The following is an 18,148-nucleotide window of genomic DNA, read 5'->3' as shown; positions in this document are numbered from 1 at the left end:
CAGCGGATTCGTCAATAAGCAGAATTGCCGCATTTGGGCAGTTACTGTGATGAAGGTGTGCCACCGAGGATGAAGGTGTGCCACCGAGGTCGCGGCACCCATTTGGCCGATATTTTGTTCCATACATAATTGAGTAATACCAATATATCATAATAAAATAAAATTACAATAATTTCCTAAATAGTTTGTGTTTTATTCAAAATCAACATCGGCCCTTGAAATTTTAACCACCCTTTATTAATTGGATTAATTAATTTGGTCATTGAAGACAAAAAATATGTTTTTGTGTGTACAATGATCCACCGGAATAATGTAATTCGTTGTTACCATCTTGAAGACAATGACAAAAATCATGTTTTTAACGACGCAGGACTTTTTCACTGCACCGAAAATATTTTTTATTTAAAACCTAAAAAACTAAAACTAACTAAAGTTGAAAAAAAAAACATGCTAATTATCACATTAATAGATTAATCAAAAATTAATTGTTTGAATTACAATTTTAATGGGATCAATTAAATGTTCTGCCTAGGGATAATTTAATTATTCTATAGAACATTAAGTACATATCTGAACAGGATTTCTAATTTTCTTAAGCTTCTCTTTTACCTCAACGAATTAAAACCATTCTCTTTAATTTATCTTTCCAGATTATGGCCTTGTATCGAATGGTATAGAATAATCACACAATCCATCGAGAACGCATTGTCACCCATCCAATATGTCCTCTTCAATATGTACACATTTCTCCCAAAATGCCTGGAAGAAAGATCTATGCTCGAATTGTTTTAAATCCAAGGATGAACATAAACAGGCCGCAGCAGCTTTGGCTGCATCTCGTTCCAAATATACATCAATTTCGAGCAGTTTAAGTGCCAGTCTAAGTACAAAAGCTACAGGGAACAACAATTTGGAGAACATCAAAATCGATTATCCCAATAAAAATAAAAAGCCAGCAAAAAGTATCATCAAACGAAGCAAACTAACGGGGAAGCATAAATCGCATAAAGTCAGTTTCCCCAAAAATCTCTCAGAGGTTATAGGCTATGGTGGAGAATGGTCAGATGATTCTGATGATGATCATGATTTTATGAATTTGGCCAATGACAAAGATGATGACAAGGCCTTGGGTACCGATGATGAGGAATCATTGGAATTGAAACGTATCACCAGGGCTAATACAGATTTCAATATGAATAATGGGAATTTATTGGGTGATCCTCAAGAGAATATTAAGAAAACATTTGCAGCTTTGAAATTGGGAGCACCCCAAGTGGATAAGGAAGGTAAGAAACAGACTTTGCAAATTAATGTTTTGCCCTTTGGAGCCAGTGAGAGTAAAGAGGTGCAGAGTACAAAAACACAAGTGGCTGCGACCACTACGACGTCTCAAGCTAGTGCCAGTAAATCTTCGGTAAAAACCAAATTTGAACCTAGTAAACCAGTGGTGAAAAAATCTACGACGACATCTATAACCACCTCCACAACAACTTCAACAGTGTCCTCTAAAATGGCAACGACATCGGATTCTTTGCAATCCTTGGACAGTGATGGTAAAGATAGTCCACCCATAGAAAGGGCCATGGAAAAATCTCTACTAGATGAAATATCCGAAACTTTGGAAAAGAATCAAACCGCAGAAAAATTGGCCACAGAACAAAAGTCCTCAGAACAAAAGGCAACATCAACGTCTACTTCCTCAGCGACGGGTAGTAAAATTAAGTTCGAAATTGGTAGCTTGACTGAATCTTTGGAGAATAAAACCTTTCTCGACCTTAAGAAGCCAATCGTGCGTCACACGCCTATCACAAAGGATCAAGTCAAACCCAAAGTGAATGTCTTCAATAAATTCTGTGACACCGATAGTAATTGTTCGGATACGGAAAATGGAGTCTCTGCCTATTACGATGTAGTGGAGGCTTCTCAAACTTATGAAAATTTACCAGATGGTAAATATGATGCGAAAGATTCCAAAAAATCTGCAGCTGGATCTTCGAAGGCTACAGACCAAACCGATTCGTCGAATATTTTCTCTACATCTCAGTATATCACCGATATGTTGCTATCTTCCAAGACCCGGGCGGCCTCTTACAATTTACATGAGGGAAATTTTATGACCAGTAAAATAACCTCCGATGGTCTGATTGTTACCAAATGCAGTTCCGATGATGCCTTAGACTCAACTGGTAGTAGTTTTGATGGTAGCAGTGATGAGGAGACTTCCTACAATATGATCCGCAGTGAATCGGATTCGGGTATAGGTATAAGCATTGGCCATGATTACAAAAATATCCATGCTACGGAGAAGGAAAAGGATCGTCTGAGGATTGAAAAGAAACTGAGTGCCAGCACTAATAATTCTGACTACGAGGATATACAAGTGAATGATCAAAGACCTACGATGAAGGAGGCCAAATTGCCTGGAGAGAAGACACCCTTTAGTTTGGAGAAATCCAGGGAGTTACATGGCGAACCCGATGGTAGTGCCGATCCTGATGGTAGTCTGGAGACACAAGATGCCCAGGAATTGCCTGCTTTGCCCAAATCACCTCCACCCTCGACTAAGGTTATCGATGCCCGTCCCTCCTTCTTGCATGGTCTACAAAAGCAACATCCTCCCATTCTCTTGAAGAAACCCGATTTACCAGTGAAACCTTTGGTCTCACCTGCTGCAACTCCTATGAAAACTTTCCTCAATAAGCGTACACCAGGAGTTACCGCCTCATCAGCATCTGCTGAACAACAGCAGGTTATATCGCAATTGCAAATGATTATGTCCAAATCTCTGGACACTCAAACAGATTGTGATACTGTTAAAGATGAGGCTAAACTGAAGAAGGGCAAAGCTCCCAATCCTCCTCCTACACCAACGACCACAGAGCAAAAGTCCAGTGCTCCTCCAACCCCAGAAAGAGATTACAATATGGAGGAGGAATTCTCCAAAGAGCAACGTAAGGAAAGCAACAATAAGAAGGCCGAAGAAACTTCGAAAACTTCGTCTCTATTGCAAGATGTTACAGCCACCACATCATCCCCTATGATGGAAGCGGGAAATACTTCTCCCGCCTCTTCTATTTATACGCGTAAAATCGGAGCCATGACTAGTGCTGGGACTGTGGGTAAAAACTCAGCCGCTGCAGCTGCCATACGCGAAAAGGATAAACGTGAGAGAGCTGTAATCAATCCGAAATTCCGTAGTCTCAATACTTTTGCCACACAACGCAGCAATGCCATTAAGAATCTTCAACTTCAAAATGCCACTTCATCCATTAGCTTCAATCAGGCCATGACTCCCGAAGTTAAACCTCGAAATCCCAAAAACCTCTCAGCCTCTGAGGAAAATCTATCCGCAGATGGTGCTGCTTCCAAACTGGTAACCACATCTATGTCTATTACCAATATAGCAGCTGCCTCCCAAAACTCCGATAAAAAGTCCTCCTCAAATGCCAAAACGAAAACCAAGTTCTCCATTAAGAAATTCCTACGCATGGGTGCCAGTAAGACAACTGAGAATCTTAGCAAACAAAAGGAAAGCATTTATTCGGAAATTTGTACGGGTGAAGATTTGGGTGTTTCCGGTAAGCCCCGTTTAGTCATTATTCATCCGATAGACATCAATACCACAGCTGTTGAGGTGGTCAAGGATATAACGAAGACCAATGATGCTGTACCCACACAGACAGTGGCTGTGGTCACAGCCAAGCCTCCAGCACCACCTTTGCGTTCATTGGACACGCAACGTAGTCATGAAATGAATAAACCTGCACGACCACCTCCACCAAAAAGTGCTGAATTACGCAGGAAGCAACAGATTGCATTGACCACAAATTCAACATCATCGACAAAGTCTGCAGCACCAGCAGCAGCAACATCAGCCTCCGCAGGAGGTAGCCTTAGTGGCAGCATTGGAACTTCCTCGACCAAAACTTCTTCAACATCATCATCATCGGCATTGTCTACAACAGCCACCGCCTCTGCAGCTTCAGGGGCCAATAACATCCGCATCATTGGGGAACAACAAAGCGGCTCAATAAAAAGCAAGTCGGACAATGTTTATGCCAATTTAGGTAAGTACACGAACTTAATCGTTGCCAACAATCACAAATATTTATCTGGCATTTATAGTCTCAAGTCCGGAGTGCAGGGTCGTATTTGACTGAAAGGAGTGAATATCTGAATGAAGGAATTAGGGGGAAAATATAATGAGATTCTATTTCTCTTCAACGTGGGCTCTTTGTGATATTATATGGTCACTTCCCAATCTTGAGAAGGCCAATAGAGTTTTTCAATCAATTGATGGACATCTACGTTACCGAAAATCATATTTGTTCTATATAAACCAAAATGTTTGTATAGCACAAATCTTTGCTATCAAACAAATTGCGTGTTTTTTTACCTATAATGTCCTCAGGATCTTGTATACAACGATGCATTCCACAGTAAATTGCGTGTTAGCACGCATAGCAAAGATGATGATGTGAGCGGCGTTGAAGATCTCCATACAAAACTGAAGTAGAAATACAAACTTCATCAGTGATAGTCTATGACAGGTTGGCATGATACTACTGCCATTGAGGAACCTCTATGGCTATTTATCCTTCCAGCAGTTGGATGATTACAATGCTGATACCCGTCCATACCGAAGAAACCCCCAAAGAGGCCACTTCATCGAATATCGTTGAAATGCAATTAATTGTAAACACATCTTCCTATGGTCTCATGTTGAAGTTGAATCTTGATGGTCAAGACCATCAACATAGTTTTCCTTCGCATCATTATTATCCTCCTTGTAGTAGTAGTCAATGGTTTGAATGGAGAATGGAATATGAAGAAAAGTCCATTATAACCATGCCGATCAAAATTGCGTAGCGCTTTGGGGTCTATTTGATAGTTCGCGTTTTTACCCATTTGGGTTTTTCTTTACTTCCCTATTTCATTGTTGGGCTGTTAATATTTCCAGGAAATAAGGCATTATGACCAAGCAACAAAGCATCTAGCACTTTGTAGAATTTTTTTTTTTGTACTACTACTTGTTTCCTTGTTTTACTGCCCACAGGATGCGGAATTTCTGTTTCGTTTCGTTTTCTTTTTTTTTGTCGAACAGGAAAGGTTGGCGTTTGATATTAGATTTAAATGATGTGGCTGGAAATATGAAACAATAATGGAATGTTGTATAATGCAGAAAACATAAATACATAAAAATAAGTAGGGAATGACTCATGGGACTAATAAGAAGAGAAACTCATGAATATGAACTTTGTACACTCAAGGGAAAAATGTTTTTCAATATGGTCACATGAATATTATTGGAGAAAATAAAGTTGTTGTGCTTGGCAAAAATTTATTATCGCAACAAACGTATCTCCATCAAAAACTCTCATTCAAAATTAATCTTGGAATTAACTTAACTTATTCAGTATTAATTGGAAATCTTAATTACTTTGGCAAAGGCATGTCCTATGAAGAAAGTACTTCTCTGCAGCATTACAAATAAGCAAAAAATCTTTTTTGTTACAAATAAACAATAAATGTATATCCTATGTGGTAGTAATCATAAATACACTAATAGAAACAATTACTTTCGAAAATCGTGAACGGACGGTAAGAAAATGAAACGGAAACGTTCACAAAAAATCAACACAGAATGTTCATTGTTTCGCCGACGGGCGTTCACGATTTCACGAGCGGTTTTCGTTTTTCTTTGGGAACTCCGTCGGTGGTGCCATGCGCTAAGGCGACTGTTAGCGCGTATGGTGCAGGAAATCCAGGTTCGAGTCATGGTACCGGATTTTTTATTTATAAATTCGTAAACATTACGTTTATAAGGGTGTTAAATCAAAATCTGTACCGATACACAATATATTCGGAACACTTAGCGATGGTCCTAAAAAACCTCTAGAAATCAAATTTCAGGGAAATAGGATAAAAACTACGGGGCTATAGCAAAAAATGGACCGATAGGTACCATTTTCGGCATACCTTTTTGTGATCCTAAAATACCTCTACATTTGCAATTTCAGGCAAATCGAATTGAAAATACGGTTTCTGGAAACCCAAGAATTAAAATCTGTAGATCTGTCTATATGTGGGCTATACCAAAACATGGAAATATACTCACACTGTTCGCCATTCATATGTTTTTGTCCTAAAATACCACTAGATTTTAAATTTCAGGCAAATCGAATTGAAAATACGGTTTCTGGAAGCCCAAGAAGTAAAATCTGGAGATCGGTTTATATGTGGGCTATACCAAAACATGGACCAATAGGCACCATTTTCGCAACACCTTTTTGTGGTCATAAAATAACTCTAGGGTTCCAATTTCAAGCAAATCGAATTGAAAATACAGTTTCTAGAAGCCCAAAAAATAAAATCGGTAGATCGGTCTATATGGGGGCTATACCAAAACATGGAGCGATAGGCGTCACTTTCAGCACACCTATTAGTGTTCCTAAAATATCTCAATGTTTCCAATTTCAGGCAAATGCAATAGAAAATACCCCAAATCTGGAGGTCGGTTTATATATATTTCGTTCGGAAGTTGAAATCCGTCTGTGATTTCAACTTCCGAACGAAACTTGAAACTTGGCACAAGTAGTTTTTATTGATGTAGGTCGGATGGTATTGCAAATTGGCCATGTCGGTCCACTTTTACGTATAGCCCCCATATAAACGGCTTGCCATTGCTCTAAGAGAAGCAAATTTCATTCGATCCGGCTGAAATTTGGTACATGGTGTTAGTATATGGTCTCTAATAACCATGCAAAAATTTGTCCATATCGGTCCATAAGTATATATAGCCCCCATATAAACCGTTCCCCAGATTTGATCTCCGGACCCTCTTGGAGGAGCAAAATTCATCCGATCCGGTTGAAATTTGCAACGTGGTGTTAGTATAAGGCCGCTAATATTCATACCAAAATTGTTCCATATCGGTCTATAGTTATATATAGCCGATCCCCAATCACACAAAAATTGGTCCTTATCGGTTTATATTCATGGTTGCCACTCGAGCCAAAAATAATCTACCAAAATTTTATTTTTATGGAAAACATTGTCAAAATGTTATTTCTATAGAAAATTTTGTCAAAATTTTATTTCTATAGAAGATTTTTTCAAAATTTTATTTCTATAGAAAATTTTGTAAAAATTTTATTTCTATAGTACATTTTGTCAATATTTTATTTCTATAGAAAATTTTTTCCAAATTTTATTTCTATAGAAAATTTTTTCTAAATTTTACTTGTCATGTTGTCAAAATTTTATTTCTATAGAAAGTTTAAACTGATTTATATACGTATTTAATCGGCCTTTTTAGTTTAAAATATACCACGTATGGACTATGTGGTTTATATTACGGTGTTAGGAAGTTTTAAGATACTTTGACATCGGCAAGTGTTACCGCAACCCAAGTAATTCGATTGTGGATGACAGTCTTCAGTAGAAGTTTCTACGCAATCCATGGTGGAGGGCACATAAGCTTCGACCTGGCCGAACTTACGGCCGTATATACTTGTTTTTCTTTGCCTGCGACTTCTTGCTTTCCCTTGGTTGAGACCCTATCCTTGTCATACTCGCCATGATAATTTCCTTAAGAAAGAAAATCCAGACACCCATATAATACCGTGTTATTAAACACCATTAAAGGTAGCATGTTTTAAAAATATTCACCAACGTGGTATCACAGCTCGCAAAAAAAAAACGTTTAGAAAACGTGTACCGAAAACGTTTTTCTTTTGTTAGAGTTTTTTGATGGTTTTCGAAAATGTTAAACTTTTATCATCAAAAAATTCGTTGTTACAAAATTTTTATTTTTTCAATAAAAAAAAATATTTTTGAACCAACAACATAATCCATTTCATTTATATCAAACACTCTTCTTTTCTGACTTTAAATCTTTAATAAGACACATTTTACAGTTTCATAGTAAAAATTTAATATAGTAGTATGTAATGTTGAACACCTTTTCGAAATCTTCCGAACATATCTAGAATATATGTAAAAAAAAACTTTTTGATGTTCGGTCGAAGCAGAGATCCACGGTGCCCAACTAACATAAATGTATGTTGCTGTTAAATAAAGTTTGTTTAATAGGCTCGTGGGCTGCAAGCCGTGGAAGTGAGAAAGATGTGAGGGAAAATTTAATTAGCCAGAAAAGATTGTTTTTTCTTTGAGTTAATCTTTATGCATTTTTTTTTAAATCCTGGAAAAAAACGGTTATCACAAAAAGTATATATTTTTCTTCCAAATAAACATTCTTAAAGCAAAAAGCAAATGAGAAACGAACTTTGTCTAAAGTTTCGTTTGGGACTGAATAGTCTAAGTGAGCCTGATACATCGGGCTGTCACCTAACCTAACAATATCCTAATGCAAATCTAATATATGTTAAGATGCCTGTGGCATCTTAGCTTAAATTCATTAATCTTAATTAAGTATCAATTTCTTCTAAGATAATAAAACGACATATTAGTATCTAAGACATTTACAAATACAATCTGCAAATAGTAAACATTTACGTTTTCGATTTTATCAATAAAATTCCAATAATCCTATGGTGTGGCCACAGCATAAAGCCACAAGTATGTTTACAAAAGAAAATCTTTTAATTTAAATGCCATCATCACCACAAATACAAAAAAAAAACAGAATATCTCCCAGGCCCCTAAGAGAGAAAATAACTTACGTATAACAGTAAAATGGACATACTACAAAAAAAAAGATAACTTCTAACCCAAATCACGTTCCATAAACCTGAGTAGATTTGGGTAAACGAGACAAGAAAAACAAAAACACAAAATAATACAAGCTACGACCTTCAAGAAAATATATGCTTGAATGCCGATGATGGTTTTGCTTACCCATTAACCTCAATAAATGAATGATTACGGAATCCCAGAAAGTAGGAGTAGATGGTAATATGTATATGTATTGACGTATATTCTGCGTAAAATGTAAGTAACTTAACACCGCTCACACCTGGTACATTTCCCTCTCTTTCTCTCTCTCTCTCAATCGAAACAAGTATATACGGCCGCAAGTTCGGCCAGGCCGAATCTTATGTACCCACCACCATGGATTGCGTAGAAACTTATACGAAAGACTATCATCGACAATCGAATTACTTGGGTTGTGGTATCTTAAAACTTCTTAACATCGTTTTCTAAATTGTGATTTAGTCCATACATGGTATATATTAGACAAAAAAAGTTAAGTTAAGTCTACAAATAATTACGAATCGATATGGACTTTTTGTATGTAGAGAGCCAGAATTGAAATATGGGGATCGCTTATATGGGGGCTATATACAATTATGAACTTGATATGGACCAATTTTTGTGTGATTGGGGATCAATTTATCTGAGGGCCATATATAACTATAGACCGATATGGACCTAGTTAGGCATGGTTGTTAACGACCATATACTAGCACAATGTACCAAATTTCAACTCACTCGGATGAAATTTGCTCCTCCAAGAGGTTCCAAATCCAAATCTCGGGATCGGTTTATATGGGGCTATGTACGATTATGGACTGATATGGACCACTTTTGGCATGGTTGTTAAATATCATATACGATCACCACGTACCAAATTGCAAGCAGATCGGATGAATTTTGCTTCTCCAAAAGGCACCGGAGGTCAAATCTGGGGATCGGTTTATATGGGAGCTATATATAATTATGGACTGATAGGAACCAATTCCTGCATGGTAGTTGGATACCATATACTAACATCACGTACCAAATTCCAACCGAATGGGAAGAATTTTGCTCTTCTCTGGAGGTCAAATCTGGGGATCGGTTTATATGGGGCCTATATATAATTATGGACCGATATCGACCAATTTTTGCATGGGAGTTTGAGGCCATATATTAACACCACGTACCAAATTTCAACTGAATCAAATGAATTTTGGTCTTCCAAGAGGTTCCGGAGGTCAAATCTGGTGATCGGTTTATATGGGGGCTATATATAATTATGAACCGATGTGGACCAATTTTTGCATGGTTGTTAGAGACCATATTCTAACACCATGTACCAAATTTCAGCCGGATCGGATGAAATTTGCTTCTCTTAGAGGCCTCGCAAGCCAAATCGGGGGATCGGTTTATATGGGGGCTATATATAATTATGGACCGATGTCGACCAATTTTTGCATGGTTGTTAGAGACCATATACTAACACCATGTACCTAATTTCAGCCGGATCGGATGAAATTTGCTTCTCTTAGAGGCCTCGCAAGCCAAATCGGGGGATCGGTTTATATGGGGGCTATATATAATTATTGACCGATGTGGACCAATTTTTGCATGGTTGTCAGAGACCATATACCAACACCATGTACCAAATTTCAGCCGGATCGGATGAAATTTGCTTCTCTTAGAGGCCTCGCAAGCCAAATTTTTGGGTCCGTTTATATGGGGGCTATACGTAAAAGTGGACCGATATGGCCCATTTGCAATACCATCCGACCTACATCAATAACAATTACTTGTGCCAAGTTTCAAGTCGATAGCTTGTCTCGTTCGGAAGTTAGCGTGATTTCAACAGACGGACGGACGGACGGACGGACATGCTCAGATCGATGCAGAATTTCACCACGACCCAGAATATATATACTTTATGGGGTCTTAGAGCAATATTTCGATGTGTTACAAACGGAATGACAAAGTTAATATACCCCCCATCCTATGGTGGTGGGTATAAAAATATAGGCCTTAAATCCAGGTAAAAGCAAAGAAATGGTCAAAGCTAAATTAAATGACAGATAGACGGACAAAACCTCAATAAAAAAAAAAAAACTTGGACTTTGATACATTCTGAAGTTGTTGTGTATTCGTTACGTCCACATTAATTGGTGAGGATGGTTATCATCTGCACCAAACCAAAGCTGCTGGGATGATGACGATGATACAACCTCATAAACATCATCATAATCATTGACAGCATCCCTAACACGTTTTATGTGGATTCGTATGAATCATAATGATGAGGACTTTAATTTTATACAAAAAAGTCATTTGCACAAAATTATTGGCCCGGAACCAGCTATATTCGTTTATTCTATTAAACCAAGACCAGAATCTTGGTCATAATATCGTTTTAAGAGTACAGTGGTTTTGAAGAAAAATAAAGCGTTTCTTTTTCTCTTGTGTCATTGAAGAAATTTAATTTAAAAATAAATTTGATCAATTAATATCGAGATTGAAGACAGAAATTATTTTTTTAACTTTGCGGGTATATGAAGAAGTATTTCTATATGTATTTAATTTGGTCTTATTATTTTCATTTATGGGAACGGTATTGAGTTTTGTTGGGAACCGCGAGCATAAACAAGTATATACGGCCGTAAGTTCGGCCAGGCCGAAGCTTATGTACCCTCCATCATGGATTGCGTAGAAACTTCTTCTAAACACTGCCATCCACAATCGAATTACTTAAGTTGCGGTAATGCTTGCCGATGGCAAGGTATCTTAAAACCTCCTAACACCATCTTCTAAATTGTATGTAAGTCCATACGTGGTATATATTAAATCAAAAAAGATCGATCCAAAACGTATATAATTCAGTTTGACAAAGTAGACATAAAATTTTGACAAAATTTTCTACAGAAATAAAATTTTAACAAAATTTTCTATAGGAATAAAATTTTCACAAAATTTTCTATAGAAATAAAAATTTTGACAAAATTTTCTATAGAAAGAAAATTTTGGCAAAAATTTCTACAGAAATAAAATTTTAACAAAATTTTCTATAGAAATAAAATCTTGGTAGATTATTTTTGGCTCGAGTGGCAACCATAATTATGAACCGAATAAAATTTGAACAAAATTTTCTATAGAAATAAAATTTTGACAAAATTTTCTATAGAAATAAAATTTTGATAATAATGAAAATTTTATTATGAACGGAATAAAATTTTAACAAAATTTTTTCTAGAAATAAAATGTTGACAAAATTTTCTATAGAAATAAAATTTTGACAAAATTTTCTATAGAAATAAAATTTTGGTAGATTATTTTTGGCTCTAGTGGCAACCATGATTATGAACCGATATGGACCAATTTTTGTATGATTGGACCAATTTTGGTATGGTTTTAGCGACCATATACTAACACCACGTTCCTAATTTGAACCGGATCGGATGAATTTTGCTCCTCCAAGAGGCTGCGGATTATGGACCGATATGGACCAATTCTGGCACGGTTGTTAAAGATCATATACTAACACCATGTTCCAAATTACAACCGGATTGGATGAAATTTGCATCTCTTGGAGACTTCGCAAGCCAAATCTGGGGATCGGTTTATATGGGGGCTATATATAATTATGAACCGATGTGGACCAATTTTTGCATGGTTGTTAGAGACCATATACCAATATCATGTACCAAATTTCAGGCGGATCGGATGAAATTTGCTTCTATTTGAGGCTCCGCAACCCAAATCTGGGGACCGGTTTATATGGGCGCTATATATAATTATGGACCGATGTGGACCAATTTTTGCACGGTTGTTAGAGACCATATACCAATACCATGTACCAAATTTCAGCCGGATCGGATGCAATTTGCTTCTCTTTGAGGCTTCGCAAGCCAAATCTGGAGATCGGTTTATATGGGGTCTATATAATTATAGACCGATGTGGACCAATTTTTGCATGGTTGTTAGAGACCATATACCAACATCATGTACCAAATTTCAGCCGGATCGGATGAAATTTACTTCTCTTTGAGGCTCCGCAAGCCAAATCTGGGGATCGGTTTATATGGGGGCTATATATAATTAAGGACCGATATGGACCATTTTTTGCATGGTTGTTAGAGACCATATACCAACATCATGTACCAAATTTCAGCCGGATCGGATGAAATTTTCTTCCCTTTGAGGCTCCGCAAGCCAAATCTGGGGATCGGTTTATATGGGGGCTATATATAATTATGGACCGATGTGGACCAATTTTTGCATGGTTGTTAGAGACCATATACCAACACCATGTACTAAATTTCAGCCGGATCGGATGAAATTTGCTTCTCTTTTAGGCTCCGCAAGCCAAATCTGGGGATCGGTTTATATGGGGGCTATATATAATTGTGGACCGATGTGGACCAATTTTTGCATGGTTGTTAGAGACTATATACCAACACCATGTACCAAATTTCAGCCGGATCGGATAAAATATGCTTCTGTTAGAGGCTCCACAAGCCAAATCTGAGGGTCCCTTTATATGGGGGCTATACGTAAAAGTGGACCGATATGGCCCATTTTCAATACCATCCGACCTACATCGATAACAACTACTTGTGCCAAGTTTCAAGTCGATAGCTTGTTTCGTTCGGAAGTTAGCGTGATTTCAACAGACGGACGGACACACGGACGGACGGACGGACGGACATGCTTAGATCGACTCAGAATTTCACCACGACCCAGAATATATGTACTTTATGGGGTCTAAGAGCAATATTTCGATGTGTTACAAACGGAATGACAAAGTTAATATACCCCCATCCTATGATGGAGGGTATAATGAAAGAAAACAAAACAAAACTTACTCATTTTCATCTTATTACAGTTTGAAGTCCTTTAATAAAATTTCGTTTTTATGATTTTTCATTAATTGTTATCCGATTAAAACCGTTAGCCTTCTACGGGGAAATTACTTTTTTTTAACAAATTATAAAAAAAGAAATGAAAGGAAAGAAGAGAAAATTTAGATCCGCTAATTTACTAAATTAATTTTCCAATCATTTATTATTTTTATACTTTCCACCATAGGATGAAGGGTATATTAGCTTTGTCATTCCGTTTGTAACACATCGAAATATTGGTCTAAGGCTATGGCCACACTAGGCAAATATTTGACCAAAATGAGTGTCACACATTTTTCCAGAACCATTTTCCAAATATTTGAATACCGTTTTTGGAAAATACTCCTACCATGATGTTATATATCCAATATGAACTCAAAATGTTAGCTAGTTTGGATGTGGCGACGGATTCTTTTTTGATTTCTGTCAAATATTTGCCCAGTTTGACCATCGCATAAGATTCCATAAAGTATATATATTCTGGGTCGTGGTGAGATTCTGAGTCGATCTAGCTATATCGAAAGGAAACATGGCACAAGTAGTTGTTATTGATGTAGGTCGGATGGTATTGCAAATGGGCCATATCGGACCACGCTTACGTAACAGGTTGGCTGATAAGTCCCCGGTATAACAAAGAAACAACACAAATTTTTTCGGGCGTCCACTGCATTCACCGTCCTCCGTGCTCATTTCACCACGCTTGAATTTTGCATACCAATCAATTATTGTTGATTTCCCTGGGGCAGAGTCCGGAAACTCATTATCAAGCCAAGTTTTTGCTTCCACCGTATTTTTCCCTACAGAAAACAGTATTTTATCAAAACACGAAATTCCTTTTTTTCCATTTTTTCACAATAACAAAAGTTGCTTCACAAAAGACGCTCTATCTCACAAACTAATTGACTTACAGACGTCAAATTTTGATACGAATCATTTGAAGGTTGGTACTATATAAAAATAATATGCATTTAATACTAGTGGTAGGCAATTTTTGCAATTTTTATTTTTTACTTAATTGTGTTTCATTTCAGGGCGTTAGCCTATTTAAATTTAAAGTTTAGAGATTTTGTAGAAGTTTAAAAATTTTTCTCCACATTGATTCTGATTTAAATATTTGTATTTTGGAATGTAAACCTCTCAACAAATTTGAAGGAGTTGAGATGGTATGAAAAAATTTGGTCTACATAGTGGTAAAGAGTATAATATAGTCGGCCCCGTCCGACTTTTGGCTTTACTAACTTCCTTTTTTAACAGATTTTTTATTACCTTGGTAAATGTTCAAATGAGCGGAAGATTTATTAAATAAGATTTTATCTCTCAGTACCTCCTCAAGAAAAAAACTGATTCTGTAACATATACTCCCAAACTCATTATGCTTCAAGCATATGTACTTTTAGCGTTTTAGGTTATGTATAGTGGCAGCCCGATATTTCAGGCTCACTTAGACTATTCAGTCCATTGTGATACCACAGTGGTGAACTTCTCTCTTGTCACTGAGTACTGCCCTATTCTATGTTAATCTCAATGCCAAGAAACCTCCTTTTTATAGCTGAGTCCGAACGACGTTCCACATTGCAGTGAAGCCACTTAGAAAAGCTTTGAAACACTCAGAAATGTCACCAGCATTACTGAGGTGGGATAATCAAAAACTTTTTTTGGTCGAAACTTTGTTTGAAGCCACGACCCTGTGTATGCAAGGCGGACATGCTAACCATTGCACCGCAGTGGCTCCCTTTTAGCGTTGGTCAAAACAAGGTCAACTTGTCTTTAATACTTCTGAAAAAATCTTCAAAATTAATGAAATCGTCTTGAAATTTGTTCACTTTTTAAATTGAAAAACATTATTTTCACGACATGTCAAGCTATCACTTTTGTTTTATAATCAGTGTTGCCAGTATTGGGAATTTTTCCCCAAATTGGGGATATTTTTTCGTGAATGGGGACGAAATTTCTGAGTTGGGGACTTGGGGATTTGTTGGGGAATTTCCATCAATTTGAGGATTTTTGTGGGGATTTTTTCGAGAAATCGATTTAATCTTTTTTAAAAAAATTTTATTTCTGTAGAAAATTTTCTCAAAATTGTATTTCTATAGAAAATTTTCTCAAAATTTTATTTCTATAGAAAATTTTAAAAATCTTATATAGAAAATTTTTTCAAAATTTTATTTCTATAGAAAATTTTGTAAAAATCTTATTTCTATATAGAAAATTTTCTCAAAATTTTATTTTTATATAGACAATTTTTCAGAAGTTTATTTCTATAGAAAATTTATGAAAGACCTCTTTGCAAAATCTACGAAAACATCATAAATTCTACCAATGTTCCAAACAATAAGAAATCTACCATTTCTGGTAGAATTCTACCAACTTTGGTAACGTGTTACCACCCAATTTTACTACTTGAATATTTAGAAGAAAATTTTCGTTCATAAATACAAGGTGACCGAACTCCCAATTTCATATCTACAGCATTTGGAAGACGATCATCAGTCTCTTGGTGTTCTAGTTCGAATTCTTGCTCTTATTCCAGCTTGCTGTATTTGACAAAATTTTAAGTTTTAAGTTATTACGGATTTTCTACAGCAGAGCCTTTTGCTTTATTTATTTATTTATTTTTTATCAAAAAAAAAACTTGTCAAAAATGTATTGGGGATTTTTGTGAGGAATTTAAGTTTAAATTGGGGATTTTTGGGGACGAAAACATCATAATTTGGGGACAAGAGCCAGAAAAATACTGGTAACACTGTTTATAATGTAACTCTATAGCTTGCACTTATGTTGTCAGTGTCTTCTTTTCTGTTCATGGTTTTGTCTATTTTCTCCTGTAATTTATTTCCTAAAATCACAAATACTTTTCAAATAAAGACTTTTGAGATTATGAAAGCTGAGATCAAGCCCTTTCCAATGCACCTAGACTCTATGCCGCACGCGGCTTAGTTTTGGCACAGTGGGCCCGTTGTAAAAAATTTGTTGAAAATTTTATTTTCAAATTAGTTTTTCTAATGAAGTGATTATGAAAGCTATACCGCACGCGGCTTAGTTTTTGGATAATAAGCCAAACACTAAAAATCTAAATTCGAATTTGAAAAATAGTTTTGCTACTGGTTTGTGTCTCGTCTAAGTTTTTGCTGCAAATTTCAAATTCGAATTTATCTTCACACACATAAATACTGAAATAATATCGCTGACGAACTAATGCGAAATCAATATTGCGTATGCTTTAAAAAAAATGGACTCCACCCTATGACTAGCCCATGTCAACTATGAAACAAGGATCCAAAAATGTGAAAAAATACAGCAAAATAGGTTTTCTTTTGATCCCTGACTGCAATAAAGCCTTGGCGATTTGGTGTCACGTCGACATCACTGATTCCTCTTTTAAATAAGTCTATTCATGGATCACTGTTCATTACACATTGTTCTGCTAACATGTCTATCATTCTTAGCCTACCGAACCCACCTGGTCATTTTGTTCATCTTTATAAACGAATTGGAGATAGTGGAGTTGGAGATAATGGTGGCAGTGGCAAAGTTGATTAACAACCTCAGCCCACCAAAATCGTCAAGTACGCATTTTAATCAACTTAACGGTGCTCCTCCATGTTGGGAACGTATAATAAAGTTCCGAATGCTCTTAGAACAACGAAAAGTAAAGACCACTGGCCGGCCACTGAGGAAAGAAACATTCTATCTTCCACCACCTCAAAGACAGCAAAGATAGGAGGCATATGGCGACACATAAAGATGGGTGAGGGGGAAGGTGGTGATAGTGGCCTAAGAATAACACAAAACCAGAAGTAGAAGAAGAAGAAGAATAAGCTAAGAGGCCGAGAAGAAGCATCTCATGAATTTCAAAAAATACGCTTGAGCTGTTACAGCCCAAGATTAAAGTGGGTTATGTGCAGCACAGACAGAACACGGCTACCAACACTCACACATACTCGTACTACCACTAAGGCAGTTAGCCAACAAGAAAATCTTTAAACTTGAACAGATTATGGCTAAAACAAAATCTTATGGCTTAAAGGGGAATGGCATTGAGTTTTGTCGGGAACCGAGGGCAGGGAAAGACCATACATAAATGAATGAAAAAAAAACTAAAACTAAACTATAGCACTTCAATGAGAAGGAGCATGAAGGGCTGTGCAGGGGTAGTAGATTAGAGAAGGTGTCAATGTGAGATGTCCGATTTTACTAAAAAGAAAAAAAAAAAACAAACCTGTTTAACCTTTCTTTGCCATTGATGCCGTAGTTGATTCTCTTGGATTCTCTCTGATTCTCTTGGATAAGAGATCACTTCTTCTTACACCTGCTTCACTTATCCATTCACATGCTTCGTTGCCTTAAAGCTCTTAGTATTATATGAACAAGATTCTTAAGATGATAAAGTTGAAGAAATAACGAGAATTTTTTATTAAGGGTACTCAAGTAAATGGGGGACATTTACAGGGTGGCCGATATGTATAGCAACCAAACTCATTTTTAAACCACTCAGATGACAGTTGAACGAGTTCTTCCAGTGACCGATCATATTATTGTTTACAAGCTTACCAAAGCAC

The 18,148-nt window shown here is 36.6% G+C and overlaps 1 protein-coding gene across 1 annotated transcript in view; it reads left to right on the top strand.

Annotated features, from left to right (window-relative positions):
* Positions 1-18,148, top strand: part of LOC142222435 (uncharacterized) — a 319,623-nt gene that overhangs the window by 283,453 nt on the left and 18,022 nt on the right. The window contains exon 4 of the mRNA XM_075292576.1: positions 651-4,067. Within this exon, the coding sequence (XP_075148691.1) occupies positions 722-4,067 (3,346 nt within the window). The 5' untranslated portion in view covers positions 651-721. The remainder of the gene's footprint in view (positions 1-650; positions 4,068-18,148) is intronic.

This window comes from Haematobia irritans, chromosome 1, assembly GCF_050003625.1.
Source record: "Haematobia irritans isolate KBUSLIRL chromosome 1, ASM5000362v1, whole genome shotgun sequence".
Taxonomy (NCBI): Eukaryota; Metazoa; Arthropoda; class Insecta; order Diptera; family Muscidae; genus Haematobia; species Haematobia irritans.
This window is presented reverse-complemented; position numbering and strand designations above follow the sequence as displayed.